The 23,454-nt window shown below is 40.0% G+C and overlaps 1 protein-coding gene across 2 annotated transcripts; it reads right to left on the bottom strand.

Moving 5' to 3' along the window:
- Positions 1-5,291: 5,291 nt before the first annotated feature.
- Positions 5,292-23,258, bottom strand: LOC306906243 (protein FAM110A). Of its 2 annotated transcripts, none has more exons than XM_079477481.1 (2): positions 15,835-15,949; positions 5,292-8,858 (listed from the first exon to the last, which is right to left on the bottom strand). In XM_079477481.1, the coding sequence occupies exon 2, from the start codon at positions 8,376-8,378 to the stop codon at positions 7,038-7,040; it is 1,341 nt and encodes a 446-aa protein (XP_079333607.1). In that variant the 5' UTR covers positions 8,379-8,858; positions 15,835-15,949; the 3' UTR covers positions 5,292-7,037. The 2 variants fall into 2 exon arrangements, with proteins under 2 accessions (XP_079333607.1, XP_079333608.1); XM_079477482.1 differs by lacking the exon at positions 15,835-15,949 and adding an exon at positions 23,088-23,258 and having other exon boundaries at positions 5,454-8,858.
- Between the last annotated feature and the right edge of the window lie 196 nt (positions 23,259-23,454).

Raw genomic sequence — 23,454 nt, 5'->3', positions numbered from 1 at the left:
CAACCCAATCTGCCTGTACATTCTGAGTTTATTCTATAATGTAACTGTTATGGTTTCAACATCTAGAACATTGCATATGGAAAATATGTAGCTTATATATGTTAATATGTATATATAATAAATGAAACATATATATTTCAGTGCATATACACATGCTTTTCAGAACATTCACATGTGAATCATTGTGTATGCTTGCTAAAGGGAGTGTTTTGTATTTTTTATGTCTGAATATCTTCAACCACACCTCAGGCTCAAATGTGTGTGAGAGAGAGAGGGCGAGAGAGGTGTACACTACTGAGATCTAAACAGAGAAGGATGGAGAGGGAGAAGCAGATTCCGAAAACTGCTGTGGCAGGCGCATCATAGCTCTCTTTACGCGCATTAGCGAGAGTGGAAAGTGGGCTACATTTTGCATTTTTAATTAGAGAAGGGATTTGCTTGTAGCTGTAAGAATGCTCCGCTCGAGTGATCAGGAGATGAGAGAGCCAGAGAAAGAAGTTTTGCTGATGATGCCGTTGTTTGTGTGCCCTGAATACTGCATCTCTAGATGTCTCCCCAAAATGTTTCCTCCTCTGTTTCCTCATTTCTGCTGCCTTATCTCACAGTCCATACATGGCTTAGTGGTTCTGCCCTTGGCTCATTCCTAAGGTTCCCACACAGCCGATAAACTCTAAACTGGAAGGACAAACTGAACCACACAGCTGTTGGTGTCAGACTTCAGAAACCTGAGCTGAACTGTAACCAGTGCAACACTGGTTGAAAAAGTACAAAATTGCCCTTAACATTTTCAACGACTGGACATTATTAAAAAAAGTATACTCCGCCTTCCCTTTAAGAATTAAGGACAGAGTTGGGATTGTCCAAAATAATGGTTTTAATGGACACGGTATTTAACTGCATGACATAAGCTTTTCGACACTTTAATACATTTTATATGAAGCAACAAAGAGCACCACAGGCCCAATAACATAAGTGTGTTTTTGAAAAGATGTGTTTAGGGGTCTTTCCTTATCATAGGGTCTTGAAAAAGGTTCCTTACTTGACCAACCCACACACAACGGCTTCTACTCCAAGAAGGTATCAGCACTTCTTGCTCTGGCGAAGCTGCTTCCTTTGAACTATTTATGCTATGTAGAAACTTTATAGAGACAAATAAAAGAAGTTTGCTATCCAAAGTGATAAAAGATTTTAGACACATGGGGACTCAAAGACAAACAGGAACTAGACGGTCTGGTCCTTATCTAAAAAAACACCAGCTGTCAATTGGGTAAAGGAAAACGACTGAAAGGCAGAGTGTGTACATTTGTGTTTGGGTAAATGTGTGGTTTATGCAGCAGACACATCTGGAAATGTATATCTAAAGACAAATTACCCAACCACAAAAAATAAAATGCACAAGTAACTGCACTCTTTGGTGATAGTGATGGTAGTGCAAAACAAGGAACACAATTATTGTGTCGGACTAAAAAATGGTATCTCAGAAACTGCCACTTTACCGGAAACGCTGTGTTTTAAAAAAAGAATAAAACATTGTGTTGTAAAAGTTGACAAGCTCTTTTTTATTACTTCTTTTGGTGAAATATTTGCAAAACCTACAGACAAACACGAGGGGTGACCAATAACAAAACATTTTCTAATGAGAAATGGAGATACGATATGAGGTTTCCTTCGGACAGCAATGATCTGTTTCATAAACTGTTTCGTAAAAAAATATTTCCATTGCTTTAGCAATACACAATAAATAATGTTTTCGATCACAAAACACATCAGTGTTAAATTTCCTCTGAAATGCTCCACACTGACATATCAAACTGCACAGCTGGCCTTGACACACATGTCACACACATGGTCTGGTTTAATAGGAAGAGTTCATGCCTACTCAAGCACCACTCTTCCATCAAGGCCATCAAACATTGATCTGTTGAGTCTGGTAGTTAAAGAGATGGCTGAAGGACTCACTGACAAAAAGCTGACCTTCATACAGCTAAAAATATGTTAAAGCTAGCACTCAAAAATGGATTAATTCAACAAAGTTTTAGCGATAGGATTGTCAGTTTTGCTTCTATTATTCATCATTATGTGGCTTTGATAAAACACTGCTTTGTTTACAGAAGAGCCATTAAAACATTAAGTGCTGTTGGTTTATCTTTCTGGTTAAGGACCACATGGATCTGCTAAGGATATAATTTTCTTAATCTGAGAGAGTAAATAACTGTAGGGTCAAGGTTCTCGCAGTACAATGAGTGCATGTGGAAATGTACATTTCAAGGCACGTTTTTCGAGGGGGATTAGCATAGCAGTTAGGTCAAAGTCCAGATAAACAGAGCCTTCATCTCATTGGCAAAACTCCTTTATCTCATGAGTTTAAGCCCAAACAAGACAGGCATCGTTACATTTCCTGAGAAACTTTCACAAGCCAGAATCAGTGGCAGTCTACCAACATATGTCTCTAACACTACAGGCCAGTTCTCTCTAACAACAAAGAAACAACTGTTCTCATCCAAGTAGTCTGAAGATTGTCTTTAAAATGTCTATATTGAGAATATTAAACAAGTGTTGACTGACAATGTTTAACTGTTTTTAGCCAAGAATTCATGGCTGATGATTGATGAGACTGTTCATTGTATCTTGCTCAGATCTCTCAGTAAGTGTACATGTCTTCTTCATTAACACCACCAGTATTCTTGAACTGATCCAAATAATGAGCATGCATGTTCTCAAGTAAAAATAAAAGACATTTTATGAGTGACATGGCAATTGCTGAATATTGAAATATTGAAATACAGATTACCCCATTCATTTTAAGTGAATGAACTGCTCCCTCCTTATATCGCAATAGGATAAAGCTCACATTCCATTTCCCAAAAAAAATTCTGATCTTTTTTCTGATCTTTAAGCAGATGAGTGGTGTGACCATTTCAAAATGCAGGTTGGTGAGAGCAGACAAGCCAATGTGATGCAGCACATTCAGTCTGATACACATACACAGACCCATCTGCACTGTGCATCTAATCAGTTTATAGCTTCACACATCCTCTGACGGCTCAACGAGTGACATACACTAGCAGCTGCTGTGCTCTGTGGTTTACATAAACACAAACACAATTTACTGCATTTTATCTGCAGGAGTTGTTTCATACCTGTATACATTTATTTGTTCTGTTGAACACTTAAGAAAGATTCTTTGAAAAACATTAGCAAAAGAGATTTCTGGGACTACCATAGTAGAAAAAATACGATGGTAGTCAAAAGTGTTTGCTTTCCTAAACTATTCAAAATATCCAGTTTTGTGTTTAAAAGAACAACATCTCTTTATCCTGCATATGCAAAATTAGAACAAAGAAATGTACACAGATTTGGAACAATTTAAGGGTGAGTAAAGGGAATTTTATCATTTACTTACCCTTGTCAATCCAAACTGGTATGACTGACTTTCTTCTGCAGACCACAAAAAAAAAACATATTTTGTATGTTGGTAAACAAACAAAACGGAAACCCATTGACATCACTATGGACATAAAACCACAGATATATTTTTCAAATTATGAGTCACAAAGAGGTTTTGAATGACTTGAGAGAGAACAAATTATGAATTAAAATTTTTTGGATGAACTATCACTTAAACAATTAGGTAAAAATATACGTTTCTCCACACAAATAACAAATTGTGATAAACCAAAATGGTGACACCAGCATAAATATGTCATCAAAAACAATAAGCATTTACTATTAACTGTATAATTTGATTTCGTCGTAATGCATGCTGGGAGTTTGCAAATCAGCATTGTTCAATATACAATTTGGGGAATTTTCATTACAGTCTTTTTAGTTTTTGTTAATTAAAGAACAATTTAAAAAGCCCACACTGGTTAATAAAATGTAATAGATTTTTTACACAGCATCTCTCTGTTGGGTCTTCCTAAAAAAAGATTGCTAATCTGGGGAAAGGAAGGAACTTTAATAAACACTAGAGAAGATTACTAGTGCATAATGCAGTTACGCATAACATTTTTCAATGTAAAACCCAACAATTTCTCGTTGTTCACAAATTCCTATTAAAATATATTCTCAGAGGTGAATAAGATATATACTGTATTTTGTGTATCTTTTGTATAAAGCAGCTGGTGTGCGAGCAAATATGAGCGTTTGTCTCTCCCACAGCATCTCTCTCTCTCTCTCTCTCTCTCTGTTTATATGAGTTCACTGCACACAGGGAAAACTATTGAATAAACACACCTCACCTCAATTCACCCTACCGGAGATCTCTGGGGGCCAGGACAGATGTTAAAGATACAGTTCAGCCAGAAATACAAATTCAGTCATTATTTACACACCTTGATATCATTACAAATCCATATCTTTGGATTTTTAGTTAAACTATTACTTTAATTATCTCTCTACCTTCTTATTCATCCCCAAGGGTTTCATGTTCCTTGAAGTAGGAGCTTTAAAGCTAATTGGCATAAATTCATCACACCTCTGCTCTCTTCATCTTCCTCTTCTGGTGGTCAGCAATCACTTCCCCTCAGCTGCAGCATATCTATCTCATTTCTCTCCTCACTGTCACACAGCTCTCCCCCATCCCCCTCCGGCCATTATTCTCTGTCTGTCTGCTGAAGGTTGGTCATAATTCACAGGTGATTGGGGCAACAGGCTGTCTCTGCGACACCAAGTCTTAGCCTCGTCCTTAGGGCACCATATTTACTTGATTACCTCTCACAGGAAAGACAGCACTTTGAAGTCTGTCCTAATACCCATCAACAAGCCAACGGGCCACTGGTATAGCACAGCTTCATAAGCAGTGTATCACAGGGAAGTTAAAACAAACAAAAAAATGGTTTAGAGTCATGATGAATAGCATTGTAAATGTTAAGTTTTCAAAGGTAGGTTTGTAAGACATGTTATCCAAGACAGATTCATTGCAAAATATTTGTTTACTTAATCTGTGTTGGTTGTACATGTTTAATAATGCATGACACTAAAACATACGCATCAGAACTATTTGCAGAAGTAAAAAAAATGAAAATTCTAGATGACGACTGCAAAATCTGATGTGTCAGTAAGCAAAATAAAAACAAACCCTTTTGGACTTATAAGCTAACTTTCAGACCAAACAACCCCTTTATTAAAAGTCAATATGTCTTGGATCTGCTCAATTAAAGTTTGGGTCTTGTCTCAAGCTGGGATGTAACTGTTACCTTTAAATTGAATATGCTACGTCTCATGCAATATTCACAGAGTGAAAGCATCTGGTCTGACACAGGATCAAGAATGAATCAACTTGAAACTTTGATTGCATATTTTTATTAAATCCCAAAGTTATGTTTAGTTATTGCAAACCATTCGAATATGTACATTTGCAATATTTAAAAAATGTCGGTACATTGTGAAGTCCTAATTTGTAGAAATGTAAAAAAATTGTTCACAGTAATAATAACGAGAATGAGTAAGTTACTTTCAAAAACATAGCTTTATTGACATTTCTTGCATTTTTAACAATTTTTCATTTGCAATTGTGTCAATGGTAAACTTCAGAGAACAAGCAGAACATCCAGTTATACTTCAAATAACTACTGCACTGCACTGAACTGTTTAAGTGTCTGTACCTTTGTATCCATTCTTTCTGTGCTGGCAGAGCAAATATGCATTTATGGCTATAGTTGGATTGCACAGTCAAAAACATTTCGATTATTGCGTCTTTAACTATGTAAAACCAAAAAAAAAACATGACCTCCAGCCTCATGACTTGTCAACTTCTGTTAGATTAACCTTTCTGTCTCTTTGTAAGGCCGTTCTTTTTACTTCAAGTGTGAAAACTCCACAGCAAATAGATTTAACAGCTTTGATTACCCTGAGAGTGGAGCCAAACTTTCAGAATTCAGTCTCTCAATTCTTTCTGCTCTCTCACTCCCATGACATAACCTCCTCTAAAAAACATATTTCCTGTGGCTCAGTGGTAAGAGCGTGGCGCTAGCCAAGGTCATGGGTTCGATTCCAGGGGATTGCACATAGTCACATAGAACAATGAATAAATGTTGCACATAGAAACAAATGTGTAATGCAACGAAACGTAAGTCGCTTAAAGCGTCTGCCAAATGCGTAAATGTCAATTATAAACAAGCAGAAGGAACACACAATATGCTGAATGGAATGTATGCCCATATGTTTGAGTGCACATCGTGCAACTGTGCTTGTGCCAGGTAATACAGCTGTAAATCCATGTGTGCATGCTGACAAGAGGCCCTCACATGCTGCCGTTTTTAAACTAATATTCAATACTAACAGTCGACCAGCCATTTTTTTAGAGAAGCAGTGCCTCCTGAAAGCTCTGAATTCTTCACAGTATTTCAGTCTCACCTTCAAAAACATCTCAACTGTCTGACAAACTTGTGAATTTGAGAAAAGTGTGTGCAAGGGTTCATGTTAAAGTGTATTGGTATTTGCAAGCTGTATCTGGGGTCTGGTTGTGGCTTATAAAACACGTCACTGAGGCCTATCACAGACACTATGACCTCATTACTCAAGCAATCTAAATAGCTGTCAATCAATCTTCAACAAATTCAATACATGTATAAGTACCTTCTTTATTCCATTACTATGGTTTCTACCGAAATTAGCTTAGGCCACGGGTTCCACAGCACTGCTGTTTTATAAAGACTTTGTACCTGAACCGCACAAGCACAACAGATCGACTGCTGCCCTCATTATCGCCATCATCATCATCATCATCCATTCAGTCACATTTATAATGCCTTTAGCGTATTATTGCTTATATCCAAACGTATCCACGTCACAGTGCTAAAAGTCTGTTTTCTGATGGAGATACATCATCCTTACAGTTCACTTTAAAAGATGTAAATTCTATGTAAAAAAACATCATGAACATTATCAAATACAACCAAAACAAATATTTTAGAGAGCCTTCAAACATCATAAAAATTTAATAATAAATATTGTTTGTGTGAACGACTTCAAGAATGCTACAGCAAGTCTCATTTTAATGGTCTCTGTCTGGTTCTCATACTGTATGTATAGAGCTAGACGTTGGAGATGTTTTGCGAGGTATCCCTTGCTTGTCTGATTCCGTAAAGCCACTTAATAACACGTGCATTCCTCTCTATGACTGAGATGCCATAAGGAACACGCTCACTAGGCCTGATGGCCCCATCATCATCATCATCGTCCTCCTCTTCCTCGCCTCTCCTTCCATCTCCACACTCTGAGCTTGGGGTACTTACACTTCGAAGCTTGGAGACAGAAACAATGTCTGAACTGGCTCGTGCAAAACGCTCCACACCACCAATACCTTCTACCTCTTCGGGGTCCAAGCCACAGTAATTGAAGAAGCGTTCCAGGTCGGCTGTGGCCCGAGAATAGCGGTCACTCAAATCAGACTTGGAGCGGTGGAGGGTGGGGTGTTTCCGGGTCGATCCAGGGCGTGATCCTCGTGAGCTGGCTGAGAGACGGGTGAAGGCAGGGGAGGCAGGGGGTAAAACTCCAGCGCCCAGAAGCAGTGGGCTGGGGGGCAGGCCGGGGGATGGAGGGTGAGCAGACATGGGCTGGTGCTGAGCTGGATGTGTGGGAGGAGGGGGTGCCTGTGGCTGGGCTATCTGTGGTTGAGCTGTTTGGGTCTGTCTGGGTTTAGGTTGTAGAGGCAACCGAGGTTTTCTAATCTCTGCCTGCGGTCGCACATCCACCCGTCTCACCGTTACAGAGTTAGGGGGTCCATAACAAGCTTTTGGTACAAGTCTTGGAGCCCTGGCTGGAACCGGAGGTGGTCTTCGATTGGGTTCTGCAGATATTGTCTGGTTGTTAAGAGGAGAGGAGGTGCGAGAGGAGGTAAGGTGTGCTTTGAAATTGATGCACTGCTGGGGTTCCGCAGACTGTCCACTTCCAACACTGTGACCCCCAGAGGAGGGCAAGGAAACAGAGGGAGACGGCGAGGAAGCAGTTGGGGAGGAAGAGAATGGCCCATCACAAACATTAATTAGGTTATTTAGGATGTCCAAATTGAGTTGAGGTCCTCTGCACATGCCATGTTCCGGTCCTCCGTTCTCTGCATCAGGTAGCCGGCGAGTTATTTTCCGTGCTGGTGGAGTGTTTATTCGGCACTGCATAATCATGCTCGGTGATAACAGCGGTTTGCGTATGATTGGCGGTTTTACGGGCTCTTGTTTATTGAGAGCCACTTGCTGACTCTTCACATACTTGGCCTTGTCTGCTTCCAGACGTTCTACTGCGCTTAACTTTCGTGCTCCCGGCTCGGGAGCCCTGCGGAAGTATTCGGGTCCCTTGTTGAAGATACGGAAAGGCATGGCGGAGGTCAAGGGACCCCCAGCAAGGCGGCCATCTGTGGGACGAAGGGTCTCCACAGGCATGATGAGTGAGACAGAGATTAAAGATGAAATAAAGGCTAATGGTCAGTAGTTTTCCTTGTGTTTAAAATCCCCCAAAAGTATTTTGTATTCACACTTTTCTTTATTCCTTCTCCTTTGTGTTTTAAGCTCTTGTTCCCCACCTTCAAGGGCTCCTTTAACTTTCCAGTCCGTACACTCCTGCTGCTGTTGCTTTTACTCTTTTTGTGTGTGCCGGCCTCTTGCCTCTATTATCTGCACTCTCCCCAGTCCAGCTGATTGAATAGAGGCTTGTGGAAAGGGGTCAAAAAGGGTCACATTCCACATCAGTCCAAAGGAGTGATCCACCAGGACAGGGCAGATCCTGAAGAAAGCGCTGATGCCAAGAGGGTTTGAAGAGCAATGTTGGCTCAGTCTTTTCTTCTCACTCTCTGGGTGTTTCAGACTTGTAAAACACTCCTTATAAACCTGAGTATCTTGTTCTTGTAATCCTGTATATGATTCCTGGTGAAAGAAGAGAGAGAGAAAGATACTGTCAAACATGGATAGGCAAAGACAAAACCTCCGCCAGCTCCCTCTGCTCCACACACATAAAAGATCCTGGAACACTCTAGAGCGAATGGGGGCAGACTTTTGGTTTTAATACAACGTCTGGCCCCTCCCACTACACTCTTAGAGGCTCCAGATGCTGCATATGCGAGCAACCAATCAGAACGGTGAAATGAATTCTGAACACGAGGGGAGGAGAAAGGAGTAAGCCGGCAGCCGGGGTCTTATTGGCCGACGGCTGGGATTTTGACCAATTGCACCCTTCCCCCCCCACTCACAACAAACACTCCTACTTTATTTTCATTCAAATGTGTTTCTTTCAAAAGGCACAAAAAAGAAAAGGCTGCTCTAGAGAACAGCTGCAATCTTGTAGATTCGGTTGCATCAAACAGTGCGGTTGTATGAAAATATTTTAATGTCCTCTCGCCCGTTCCACTTGTTCTGTGTTTGTATGAACACAAAAGTGCCTTGTGCATGGCCTTTACAGAGTACAATATGGGCAGATTAGCATGTTTTATATTTTGGTCCCAGACTAGATCTAAACCAACGCTCATTAAAATATTTCTAAAACACTCATGATGAGCATTCACTCCTCTTGACTCAGACAAGCAGGTTTTATAAATTGCCATAAACCCACTATAAAAAGAGAAACCATTGTTCTCAAATAATCATTGCAGCCTTTAAATAGACTCTTCTCTTATTCTCTTCTAATGCTTTCATATTCTTTTGATCCTCAGTGTCGGGGGGGGGGGGGGGGGGGGGGTTGGGGGAGTGAGAGCAATTTCGCTTTCATTCCCATCTACGTATATTTTCCTCTGTTAAGGTATTACAGTTTGGATTACATCATCAAGTGCTGAAAGGTTTCTTCCTTGCCTCTTATAATAAGTACTGGGCGGTATACCGGTTCATACCGAATACCGGTGTGTATTTTTGTAATTATATGAATTTTCAATATACCGTATTACGGTGTATGTAGCTTAAACAATGTACAGACCACGGCGCAGCGCGACACTGTTTCAGTGGGGTCCCCTATCACTGTTGCACTATGACAGGAATGCGTCTTTCTATGTCTCTGCACTACTGTATGATCATTTTTCTATATGAACAGCAAATGACTGAAAAGCAGATGACTGTAACACGTGAAGCAATTGCAAGTTCGCATTACGTTATATTAAATTCACTCAGAAGCAATACTCTTCAAAAAGCGATTGTGCTCCCCTCATTACTACTCTATACAAGCATATAACATGATGTGTTTCTAACATGATTCTCTGTATGCTATGATGAGGCTTGACAGTGTGATGCGATCGATTTCCTCTCACATATCTAATTTAAGCCGTCGTTTTATGATTTAAAAATATGATTTCAGGAAACCATGAAGCCATTGTGACCATGTAAACACAATCAGGTATGCATATTTTAATGGTCAAATTGTTACTATTTTGTATTCATCTATTCCGACAGATGGTATTAATTTTCAAGTGGGTGCACATTCTCTTGAAGTTGGAAGCACCAGTGCTACCCATAGATATGGTGCTACCAGGGAAGAAGTTAATTTCAAGCTTTTTTCTCTATTTATTTGCTTAAATATTATGTATGCAAGTTACCTTTGCATGCTATTCAGTTATTAAAGTAGTCTAAACTTTGCAGTTATAATAGTGGAAGGGGATTGTTTACATTGTGTAGTTACAAGTTAATTGCGAAATTTGCACAATTAAAAGGTTCTGTATTTTGACTGCAACTGTCATGCATCCTGATTCATTCACTTCACTATTAGTGCCACCTCTTTATAAACAGCATCATTATGTGGGACTTGCTAACCTATATAGGGTGGCATTTTTCTACAATATTCACTCACCATGACAGTATAAAAGGGCATTTTAAGTCAATCATCTGCAGTATTTACTCTCTCAATAAGAATAAAATGTGGTAAAAAATAGCGCCATGTACCGGAAATCGGTATCAATCTGTAAAATAGCGTTATATTCATTTGTGGCCATACAACCCAGCACTACTTATAATAATATATATTCAAATACCCAATTACATTTTTTCACAGTCAGAATCTGTGTCTGGGCCCTTGCATCTGTTATGACACCCTACTTTTTTACTGCACAAAGATGCATGGGATTTAAAAGAAAGTAAAACCACAATCAAAATAAAGACATAAATACGGCCTCAAACTCTAAAGAAAAGAAAGAATTGTCTGTAAAAAAAAATTCAAACCATCATGTGGAAGACTGAAAAAAGGATTGCTGTGCTACAATAATTGAGTATGAAGTCATGTTGTTCAAAAACTGTATACGTCTCTTTTTTTCCGTGTAACATAAAAGAAGGTATTTTGAGAAATGTCTAAGTGGTTTTGTGTAAATACAATGGGGGGCAGTGTTGTTTGGTTACCAATGTTCTTCAAAATATCTTCTTTTGTTTTCTTCATAAGAAATTCATAGGTTTGTAATGATACGCGGTGAGGCTCGTAAGTTTATTCTCGAGTAAACAATCCCTTTCAGGGGGAGAAACAGATCTTTCACAACATATATAACTATATACAATATGTGACAGACTCCGAAGGTCTCAATGAACAGAGAAACAGGTCATTTAAGAGTAGGTTAAGACTGGCATTAAAAATGTATTTTGCAAGAGAGCCAATACTGTGAAAAGAGAACCATTCAAACATGCATGTCATGGATCTGTCGGCTTTTAAGAGGCTTATGGGCGAGTAATGCAATAAATGCATATCCAGGTCAAATTCTTTGATGCGTTTAGATGCTGCACACACACACACACACACAGCTGTCTGTCAATGGCCAGTCTTTTAATAGAAGCCTCAGTTGTTCAGGATCCTGCCATGATGCTGGGGGTGAGGCAGATCTAGTGTCCAAGATCCAAAATGGATCATCATTCCTTCCCCTCAACATCTTTGTATTCCCTAGCGCTCCACTGGCCTTTAACAAGCATCAATACAGAGTAAACATCTTCCAGAGGGACCGAAGCTACAAGCATCCAACAAATTTCTTTCAGTCCTCTCTCAAAATAATTTAACTACCTTGGGCAGACGTGAGATAAGCACGCTTTCATACCAGGCTTATGATATTTTCTACACCTAAACCAGACCCCACTAAAAAACATGATCTGGCTTTATAAAAAGATCCAACACGAGGTCTGATTCACTTTAAAGGAATAGTCAAAACCATGCTCACATTAAAGTGATCCCAAAACCATTAGTTTGTTTATGTGTCATGTAAGATAAACCCCCTAAAACACATGCAGACACATAAATGGAATTAAAGGCCACAGAAATGTACATGGCATAACCATACTGAGCTTTGGTCAAGAGTGTCAACTGACTGAGATTAAGGATTTCAACGTGGACCCAGAACGAGTCAGAAATATATTTTTTACACACATCACGTTAGACTGCCACACCCACAGAAGCACACAGACATCTCCAATGTAAACCTTGTTGAGCACAAAATAAAGATCTGGTCTTGATTTCTGGGAGCTGCTGATGTAATGTTCCCCAGTGTTTAGTGGTAAACTGGACTGTTGGTCGAGCCATAAAAAACGTGAATGGAAAATATTTGTTAACAGTGTGAGAGCACGCCATCTAACAGTGATGTTTTTGTGTCTATTATAAGTGGATGTATACGTTTAATAAGCATTTAATGATTTGAGCAATGCTTGATAGGTGGAAAATGTGACGCAGTCTTAAAAACCACAGAGTAATGCATCAGAAAACGACGAGTCGGGCTGAAGCTGCAGAGGGAAAGTAAAAAATGACTTCACTAATTTTGGCCAAAAGAAATCCCACAATGTAATTAAAGGGGAGTTGTGTCTGACTGGAAGCAGTCTGCTGCTTTTAGACCATCTATCAATAACTACTGAGACTACAGGGCAGACAAGAGAGATACACGTGAGATACAAATAAACACAGAAGCTTCCCTTCTTTCCATATATCAAAAAATAATACATCTTTCCTGCTCCCACAACCCTGGAAAGATCCACCCTGAGTCACCTGTGTGCTCATATTACAGTAACTGTTATCATCCTCAGGCTAAATGATTTTATCTTCTCATACGTCTATATTCAGGAAGCTTTTGTAAACTTTGTCAGGTATTAAGCAAGGGCCTGGCAAAGAAGATCTGGCTCACCTCCTCATGAGCAAAGCGGAAATACAGGAATCTCGCCCGATATGAGCCATTCTGCTGACACAGCTGAAGTTACGCAAAGAAATGATTAAGACAAAAGGACCAAGGTACTATGACCTCTCGTAGAGATACAGTGAGGGAATTTTCAGTTTGCTTTCCTGCACTGATAGTTTTGCTGCCAACATATGGAAATCCTGATAAGGATTTTGTGATAAGATGAAACACAATTTACACCGCAACAGCTGCATCCCATGATACGGTCTCGCAACAAGTAGCTCCGTATTACTTACTTTTTGTGACGGTTCTAAATTGATTCATTGATAATGGATTGCTTCAGCTGTATTAAGAGTAAATCAAAGTAGCAGTGCCCTACGGGTGAATCTCATTTGCCTGACCGCAAGCTGAAAGATTTGACATCTTGCACTACACCGTAGAAGGTGTTAGGTGTTAGAAGAAGCTAACTAACATCGTTCCCAAGGGCTTTCATTGCATTGACAGAGTCACACCCCTCACTCCACCTAGCTCAGCCACTGAAATAAAGACGCCCCGGAGGATTTAACCCTATATCCTGATAACCTCTCACACCAACTCTATCCATAACTCCTGCACGGCTCTATCAGTGACAGACAGCTGGTAAATATGGGTTATAAACAGCCTTCCCTCTTCAATGTGTGCCAAAGCACAGCACAGCTGTTTACCCTCCTTTAACAGAAGGCCAGGATGAGCTCTCAACACAATATCATTAAAGTGTGACAGAGTTGGTATTGTATTGTACGCCACACGACTAGATCTGAATACAACGCTGAACGCTTGGCTTACCCTCATGATACTGTCAGCTATACATATTATCATCTGCCATTTGTAAATACAATGGACCGCTAAAGAGGTGTGAATACAGCTATCTTTGGCATTTATCACATACACAAAACAATGTGACTGTTCTCACTTCTCAGTTTGTCTCTCATCCATTTTGACAGTAACAAGCCCACTATGATCTAAGCAAACAGTCTGCCTAAAAACAAAGGATGTATGGATCTTCAAAAAGCAATGATTACCTCCGAAAAAAATACATTCCCAAAACAAGCGTTCGAAAATGTAGCCCCATAGATCCGTGTTAAGAGATGAAAAGATGAGAGAATGTGATTGGCCTGTTCTTCATCTCTCATTTTGACTTTAATAAGTTAATCAGATGAGAAAAAAACAGTCCATCTGTCTTTCACAGACAGGCCACACACTATGACCTCCAATTCTCTACATTTTACTCCCGTGTGCTCTCCAGATTAGACCAAATCCGATCCCATGAGTTTTCTGATCAGGTTAAATGTCATAGTAGATCAGGACGCTCTTACAGAACAATAGCATTTAGACAGATGTATCTGACCCTAGAGGCGATCTGTCACTTACACGATTATTAGAGATGTACCGTTTCCCCTGAATGAAGCTATGTAGTACCAGCTGTACACTTGAGCAAGGGCACAGTGGGGGCAAAGAGCAATTAAACCTAAAACGGCACTCACTTTCAATCAGTGTTCAATCGCCTTGGCAACATCCTCAAGGTTTTGTCATTGGTAAAAAAGAAAGACACTCACTGTCGTATTGATCAAGTAAAATGACAGACATATGGCCCGATCATCCCTTAATTACAACCACAGCAACGCTTTTCTGTGTCAGACTCATCTCAGGAATCCATGACCCCTGGGTCTTTTAAATGGATTCTGACCCCGCTGGCCTTCCACAGTAACAATAAGGATGGTCACGCACGTTCTGTACACTGAAGTCTCACAGAGACACACACAAGCATACAATTTCATTATTATATTATGTGTGGTACATGCTACACAAACAGGAGTGCTAACTGATGTAAAAGCATACGTGTGGACACAGCGTATAATCACAAAGATGAGGTGGTTTTAGCGTCACTGCGGCCTCTGCTACCCAGCGTGTTGTTTTTACCCAACTCCACTGCTACTACCAATTCCGCTTTCCCACAACCGAGCACACACAACAAACAAGAAGTTACAAAGTTTAACAAAAAAACAAGCGCTAACAATCATGCTGTCCGAACACACACAAGCAGAGGTCACCTATTAACCCAGTTTGACCAGTAACTAAGCTGGAATGTCTGAGTTAATGGATCTCAGAGAGATAGAGAGAGAAAGCGTAATCTTTTCCAGTATGAATATGCCGACCTGCCATCACAAATGTTGGCTCATGATAGTTTTTACACAAACACACTGTGACTCAGTTCCTTAATTTTAGTCATTGTTTTCTTACACACAGCTGACCCACAAAACAACAGCACACAGGAGCCAAAATCTAACACCACAGCCTATAACAACTAAGAACGTGTTTGTAAATGCAAAGCAACACACACACACACACAATACAAGAATAAAGGACATTGGAATAACTGGTATTTACATGTATTTAACGGAGCAAAACCTGACAATTACAGAAATCTAATTCATCATCATACACTCAAACAGTTCCCATCACACTGAACTCTTATAAACATTCATTACGCTCAACTAGATAATCAGTCCAGCCTCAACATGCTCAAATTAGACTCACATCCACTATAAGTGAAGATGAAATGACAGAAAAATACTTAAACACTGTCATTACCAGAAAGCATCTTAACAAGAGTTATACATAACACAAATGCACAAGCTACAACAGCTAACATGCCTTAAGCATTATCTCACACAGTCAACACAAAGTAACTGTAGACGTCATGCAACTAGTTTTACAAATACATTGAAGCGTCTCTTTTTTTAACTTACCAGATATGTAAGAAATCTTTGTTTTGTGAGAGCAGATATAAGCTGAGGAGCCTCTTGAAGGACAGAGCTCAGCTGAAAATCGGTGCTTCAGTAAATGTGTGAGAGTCTGTGTGTCTGTGTGCGAGCGAGACGGTAACTCAAATACTCTTCCTCCTCCCTCTCTTTCCTACATAACTCCTCCCACACCACCCTTTCAGGAAGTGCTTTGCTGGAAAAGCAGGAAGAACAACACTTTCCCACAGACACATCAACATACATTCAGATTAACTAACATGCCACAATCTCTGCTTTTGTTTTATTTACACGACCAGCTTTATATTCCTTGGATTATTTTTGCAGATGAGTGATATCCGATTGCTTCTAAGTCAAGACTTCCAGATTGAGTTCCTAGCTATTTGTGTTGTCATTTCCCAAAACACATCTCAATAATCTTTTCCTACATGCTTTCCTGAAGTCTGTATTACTGTAGAGGATGTGATTGTGGAGCGTCGGTCGGCTTTATCAAAGTATAAACAATCCTGCAGAAAACAAAAAGACAAGCAATGGTGGTCATAAGGATATCCTGTCATTAGGCTAGACTATTTCAGTGAGGTCTCAAAGGAATTACCTGCAAAAGAATCAACTAGTATGACTGTTTCTGTTCTTGGAAGCAGCTCTCATAGTGGTCTTGGTTTTACAGCACTGACACAAGATGGACATCCCGTAAAGTACTCCCGGACGATATAACTGGATCCAGCTCACAGAAGCAGAAAAGAATACAAGTCATAAAACTACCTTGTATTTTTTCCGACCCAAAGGTATTGGAGACCTTAAAACCACAGTGCCCTGCATGCAACTTCTCAAGAGACTCCACCTCTCCATTTACCAGGATTAAAATATGATCAACCAGATTATTTAAGGAGTGGTAGGATGAAGTCTGGATGAGCAGACCTTTGTGCGGTTGTTTAGAGGAAGAAGTAAGGGTAAGTGTCCTTCTCAAAACAGATAACATCTGCCAAGCAGATGCACAACAAACAAATAAGTCTTAACCCAAACACCTCCTCCTCCTCCTCATAGCACTGGTCCATTCATTCTGTCAGTTCCAGGTGTGGATTCTTATCCATACACTTGGCTGCCTTTGAAACCCACACCCTCATGCCAAGGGGGCATACCGGAGTCATAGCATCACCACAATACCCACAGAATCAGCGCCTGTGGCTATAGTAACAGATCTCTATGGGAATGGCTGTAACACTGCCTGTTTGGAGGTGCTGCCCATTTTAAACATGTTGGGTTGGAAGAATGAAACATGTTGGAATTGACAACAAAGACTTGATGCTAGTCTTGCAAGTTAAAATAACAGACCTGAATGTGGTGCTTAAATTCTGCTCTTGTCTGTCATAATTTCTTTCTCTATTTCTGTCGATAGCATGAAAGAGACATGAAGCTGGATCTTCTCAAAGACCTCTGATCTCTCACCTTCCTGTCGTAACTTCATCCCTGAACAAATTCTTGATATGTCCGGTGGAGCTGCTTACAACTCAAGATCAACGCTTATGTTAAAGAGCCTGGCTACCCTTTTTGGCACATTGGTAAAGCTGTCAGCATGATCTGTAAGGCGCACATCTGAGCTGCTGAAGAATGGCAGTGCTTTTGAAAGGGAGGATTATGAGGTAGTGCAATATTACGGCTGCAGTCCATCCTTCGTTCTGAAGATCACAGACTACGCTGCAGGCTCTCCAGAAAGACTCACACACAGCCTAGCTCCAATACGGACAATTACAACTCTCATTACATGCAGACATGCCCAAACAGTAGTCATAAACATGCTTGATCAATTGACCAGTCAAAGGTCCCTTTATCATCAGCATATGTACAGTATACGGAACTGTACAGCCCTCATTACACACCCAAGATGCATTGTGACTATACTGTGTTTTCCTGCATGTTCCATGTTGTGCCAGTAAGTTCCAATCAAAGTGGAAGTGGAATGGAGGGCAATCCAATCACATGTTAATGCAAAGGGGGTAAAGTGGGTTAAAGCGTCAATAACAAGCTATTGTGAGGTCACATATCAGAATGAAAGTCGTTTACATATTTATCGCTGGTGTTTAAATAAACGGTGAACATTTGCATATGGTTCACAGTCCTCATCAGAGATATAAAGAGAGACAGCTATCTGGCCAATTCCTGCTCACTTCAAGGGTGCAGTAATACATTACAAAAATAGGATTTTATAAAAACAATATAAAATTAAATATAAAAACAATATAAAATTGCTACAACGAAGTCACATAATAAGGAGGTTACACAAAAATAAAACCAAATATGTAAAGTGAGGCCAATCAGGGGCTAATAGACACAGCGCCAGAGCGGAGCGGCTGCCGGTCTGCCATACAGAGGTGGCAGCCAGCAGCTCTCACTCACGTGCAGTAGGGAAGCACCTCTGGGATGGGTGGAGGGCTAGCTTGACTAGAGCTGTTTATCTTGGGAGGGCATTTCAAGGGAGAGTCATGAAAGAGCCAACTCACATTCCTTGGAAAAAATCTAGAGATTTAGGAGCGCACAACACGAGCATGTGAGGAGAAGGAAAAGATTGGTCACGTTTGCAAGTCACACTGGAGGAAACTGAATTCAGTCATATTGCATGCGGGTGGTTTATGTGGCATGCTTTTTACAGATCAAAAGTTCCATAAGGAAAATAATAATTGTTTAAATGGTTTTACGGTACATGCAATAAACAACAGCCTACACTAGAATTTTACTGCTAATATTAAATTATATTATAATTAGATGCTTGGTATTTCACATCGTCATATTGTTACTATCTTACAGCAGACGCACTTATATAAATGCAGAGTTGCAATATAGTGAAATTCTTTCTGTCCTGACAGGGGTCAGCTGTGGCCTGGTGGTCAGAGCGTTGGTCTTGTGATCAGAATGCTGGTTCAAATCTCAGTGCCAGCAGGTCATGACTGAAGTGCCCTAGAGCAAGGCACCTTACCCCTGATTGCTCTGCAGTAATGTGCCACTGTAGAAAACTACTTGTAAGTTGCTTTAGATAAAAGCGTCTGCCAAATGAATAAATGTATATGTAAAATGTCCTCAGTCAGGCCACAGATTGAGCAAACTACATGAAAACATTATGTGGGCCATATGGAATAGCCAGCGTCATATTCTGAGAGGTCTGTTTGTGTATACTGTATATACATCCTGTTATAAACCCCTCGGCTATTTACAAACCACTATGCCTTAGACCTTATATACATTGATACCAACTGACCAGGTTGCGGCAAGTTGAAGAAAACACTTCGGGAGCCTTTAGGCAGTCAACAGACAACTATCACAGAGAAAGATAATGGCATTTAGGGCTTCACGTGGCTAGTCCTAAAGTGTTTGGTTAGTTTGAGAAAAACAGACATCTCGCATGAAAAAGAGGAGAACACAGCAGACTATTTACTAATCTTACAATTCCCCCATACTGACAGATTTCCACTTACAAATGGAAAATTGGCCCGCAGCAAAGATTAACAGCAGAGACAACTAATAATGGCATCAGACTCTGTTATGACATAAAGGAAGAGTCCACAACATTGTGGGAGTAAGGATGATTTCCACAAGACTGACATCAGCAGTCACTCAACAACAACAGAGTTGAAAAGTAACTTCCCCCAATTGCAGAGCGAAATAATGGTCATTTCTATTACTTCGCCGAAAAAACATAAGCTTAAGCCCTGTTCACACAGGATTAGTATTATCTGGGGACCTCTTGTGATTTAGAAATGACCTCCCCACATCTGTATTCCATGTGATGCATTCGCACGGGATAAGTGATTAAGTGAAGCCTGTGATTTTACTCAAATTTATGGACTTATTTCCCGGATATGTTGGCATGGCTTTGCGTATAGTTATATATAGTTATGGTGTATAATGATATATGACCGTACCTGTCAGCATTTGAGACACACAATCGCGGATCTTCTGCTTCGCAATCGCGTTAGGGGAGTTTCCATGAGAAAGAATAAAACGGGAGACTCTCGGCCAAAAGGCAGTGTTGGCAGGTATACCTCGCAAAACACTTCAACACAGCCTCCATTATTTGCAAACGGTGGATAAAACCTTGAAAAAGGATTATGAGCCCACTATTTGATTTTCATCAAAATATGGTAGGTAGTAATATGCAAGGGACTTTTTACTTTACAAATTACAGACATGGCCTAGAGGTGATGACTAGAGGTCCCCAGGTAATACTACATTTTACGTTATATACAATTTTACTACAACATATCAGGAATATTAAGGCAACATACAGGAGGAGAATATATGCATGGCACCATTTCCAACACAACTTAACGTGTTTGTATAGGACCATGATACTGTCAGAAAGCTCCTGATGATTTCATACTGTCACAAGGACACAGTGTTGATAGTTTTGAGGGGGAACAACCTCTCAAGGGCTTACTGATAGTCTCTGCTTATTAGGCTTGAACAGGAGATAATAACTTTTTATGATATTAACATAAAAATGACATTTGAAGTAAAACCTCAGTTGTAAAAACATTCAAGAAAAAGTTTGACATAAAACCGCTGTTAAAGTTAAATGCTGGAAATACCCAGTCTTTATCCTACATATAATGTAATATATGAAAAACCTTTCTTACAGAAAGCACACAAAACATTCATTCAACTGAAAAACATATTCTGAGCTCTAATGTATCCCTTTACTGCAATCAAGTTAGAGTGACAACTATCTATGAGTGACATTTGATTCACATGGCAAACTATAGATAGACCATATGTGCAGGCATTCATACACACTCTCCAAACAAGGCCTATCTTAACTCAAAGGGGTCAACTTTTTCTGTGTCTTTGGTATGTCAAAAGTTGCCCATGCATGTATTAGACACGTACAATTGCAAATATTTAAGTGACGTAACAAAAGATGCAAAACAAAAGATGCAATCTTTCAAAAAGCGAATGCTCACATAGACCTTCCCGAAACGCCTTGTGTAACCACACCCCCACAAATGTACGTCAGTTCGTGGTATGATTTGACTGAGACCGCCCAAATGTTTACGCAAGTAAGGCGGGCGTACCTGTCAGTACAATTGCTTTGGAACCTGATGTTCCAAATATGGTAAGAGGAGTTACTTTTCCGTCACACGCTAGCAGTATTCCACCAATCACTACGCACTGGTTAACTGGCCAATCACAGCACACCTCGCTTTTCAGAGTGATGAGCTTTGTACAAATCAGCGCGTTTCAGAGAGGCGGAGCAAAGAGTAGATACAAACATACAGCTATGTGAAAAATACAGCGTTTTTTTAACCTTAAATCAAGTATACACATTGCATTACATCTAAAAAAGGGATAATATTCGCTTTATCCATGTCATATGACCCCTCAAAGGCGGGGTATCCGATTTAAGAATTACCCTTGTTTAGACAAAGTCGGGCCGAGTACCAAACAACCTTGTAGCCAATCAGCAGTAAGGTGCACATTAGCGTGGCCATACGTCCGGCTTTTGGCCGGACAGTCCGGATTTTAAGCCCCCTGTCCGGCGCAGCCTCAAGCCGGACACTCATTTCTCCTCCTTTTCGGAGTTGCGCTGAATCGGCCTTAAAAAACTCGCTCTAAAACCTTTATTGGGACGCAGCATAGCGGCTGACGCCTTAAGATCTCCGGTCAAACAAATGATTGGCTGAAAGAGGTGTCAAATAAATATCTGATATATCATTGGTTAAAAACGTAAACAAGCCTCCACGAAGTGGAGGTGGAGTCCACGTACTGGCCACGTCACATCATAACGTTAACATGCCGAAACGTCCGACATCATTTAATCCGGAATGGACAAAAGCAGTAGAGATGCTTTCCATGGATTTTGCACACTATGTCGCTGTGAAGTGGATGTTAGTAGTAAAGGGAAAGCTGCCATTGACCGACATGCCAGCACTGAAAAACATAAAGGTAACCGATGAGCTGCTGGTACGTCTTCCCTTAGGTCTTAATTTCGAGAGGCAACATCACCTCAGGATGACAAAATCTCCGCTGCAGAGCTTTGTAAAGTCTATCATGCAGTCAAGCATCACCAGTCATACAGGAGTGTCTTGAATAAATACAAATACTGTAAACAAACACTTTTTTGCCTCTTCTGTTACACATGTCTATATATGTCGTAGATCAAATTGTCTGGTAATGAATAGAGTAGGCTATTTCAGAATCACTGTATCATGATACCATAGATATGATAGACAAAATTGTATCGTATTTGCGAGTACACCAGATGAGGTTATTCTTGCCTCACTAAATGCCGCAAAGTGTCCTCCTTTTTGGTGTTATGGAAATGGCCACCCTATGCACAGTGCACAGGACGGACATTAGTCGGCCAAGCGCTGACGAAAGCGAAAGATGGGTGTAGGGGTGTGTTTGTTTGGGTGATTTGAACATGAAAAACAGCTAAGAGAAATCGGACACCCCGCCTTTAACTTAATATACAAATGATAAAAGCCATGACAAAAAAATGCTTCAATGTGTTCCAGCATTTCTACTCAAAAGTGCCACAAAAGAGACTTCCGTCAGACAAAAAAAACTTCCGTCAGCCAAAAGACAAATGAATACACATTAGCTCTACCTGAAACTACCAAAAAAAAAACTGAACAGAAAAGTTTGTTGATGAATTTTCTCAAACAATCTGATGTGCATACATTAATAATGAAAATCTAATATCGAAGAACATAATAAGGAAAAGTTTCCGCAATCAAGCTGAAAGGTCAAAGACAAAACAAAGCATATGAATAAAAGGAAGTTCATTTGACTTTTACAAAACATGCTCAACACACCCACATCGGTCCCATATTTACAAAAATAGTGCAAATGACACACACACACACGTGAAATGGGTAGGAAGCACCTGTCACTTCATACTTGTTTAGATATTTTGTTACTTTAGGGAGCAGAGCTGTAGTCAAGGACATATCACTGCAGAGAATGTGTGCAGTGCTTAAGACCTTCACGCGGACCCTCGCCCTTGGGCAACACATTTAACAAGACCGCAAATTCATTTTCAAAGACCTTTACTTTACAGCTATAATAACGGCCCCCATCCGAGACAAAATTACACATCTTTTCTACTTTCTTTATTTCTAATATATTTAAACCGCAAAGTGAATGCAACATCTGATATCGTAAATATCGAGTTAATGGTTATTAACCGTACTTCTAAAACGTTGCGAAATATTCACGTCGCAATCTTACATTTATGTTTTAAAACTCACCTCCACAAACGTGCAGCATTTCCAAGGCAAACGTTAAATTAAGTAGTTATTATTATTATTATTATTTGACGTACAGCTTTATATAATTTGCTTATCTCTGAGAAAAACTGAGCGAGAGTACGTTTTCGTGGAACACGCAACGCTGTGGACAACGTTTAATTTCTGCGGGGAATATACCACAATGAGTTCGTGACATTTGAGGGGTTTAAAACTACTGTGATAAAACGAAGAATCAAATCATTCAAATATGTCTCCATTTCTCACACACATATATAAACTTTTTATCTGAGTTTTTTCATATAAAAAAAGAAAAACACATTCTTTTAAGAGGGTGCATGCGTCTAGAGAGGGTTTGAACACCCCCTCA

Source organism: Barbatula barbatula (genome assembly GCF_947034865.1).
Source record: "Barbatula barbatula genome assembly, chromosome: 17".
Lineage (NCBI taxonomy): Eukaryota > Metazoa > Chordata > Actinopteri > Cypriniformes > Nemacheilidae > Barbatula > Barbatula barbatula.
This window is presented reverse-complemented; position numbering and strand designations above follow the sequence as displayed.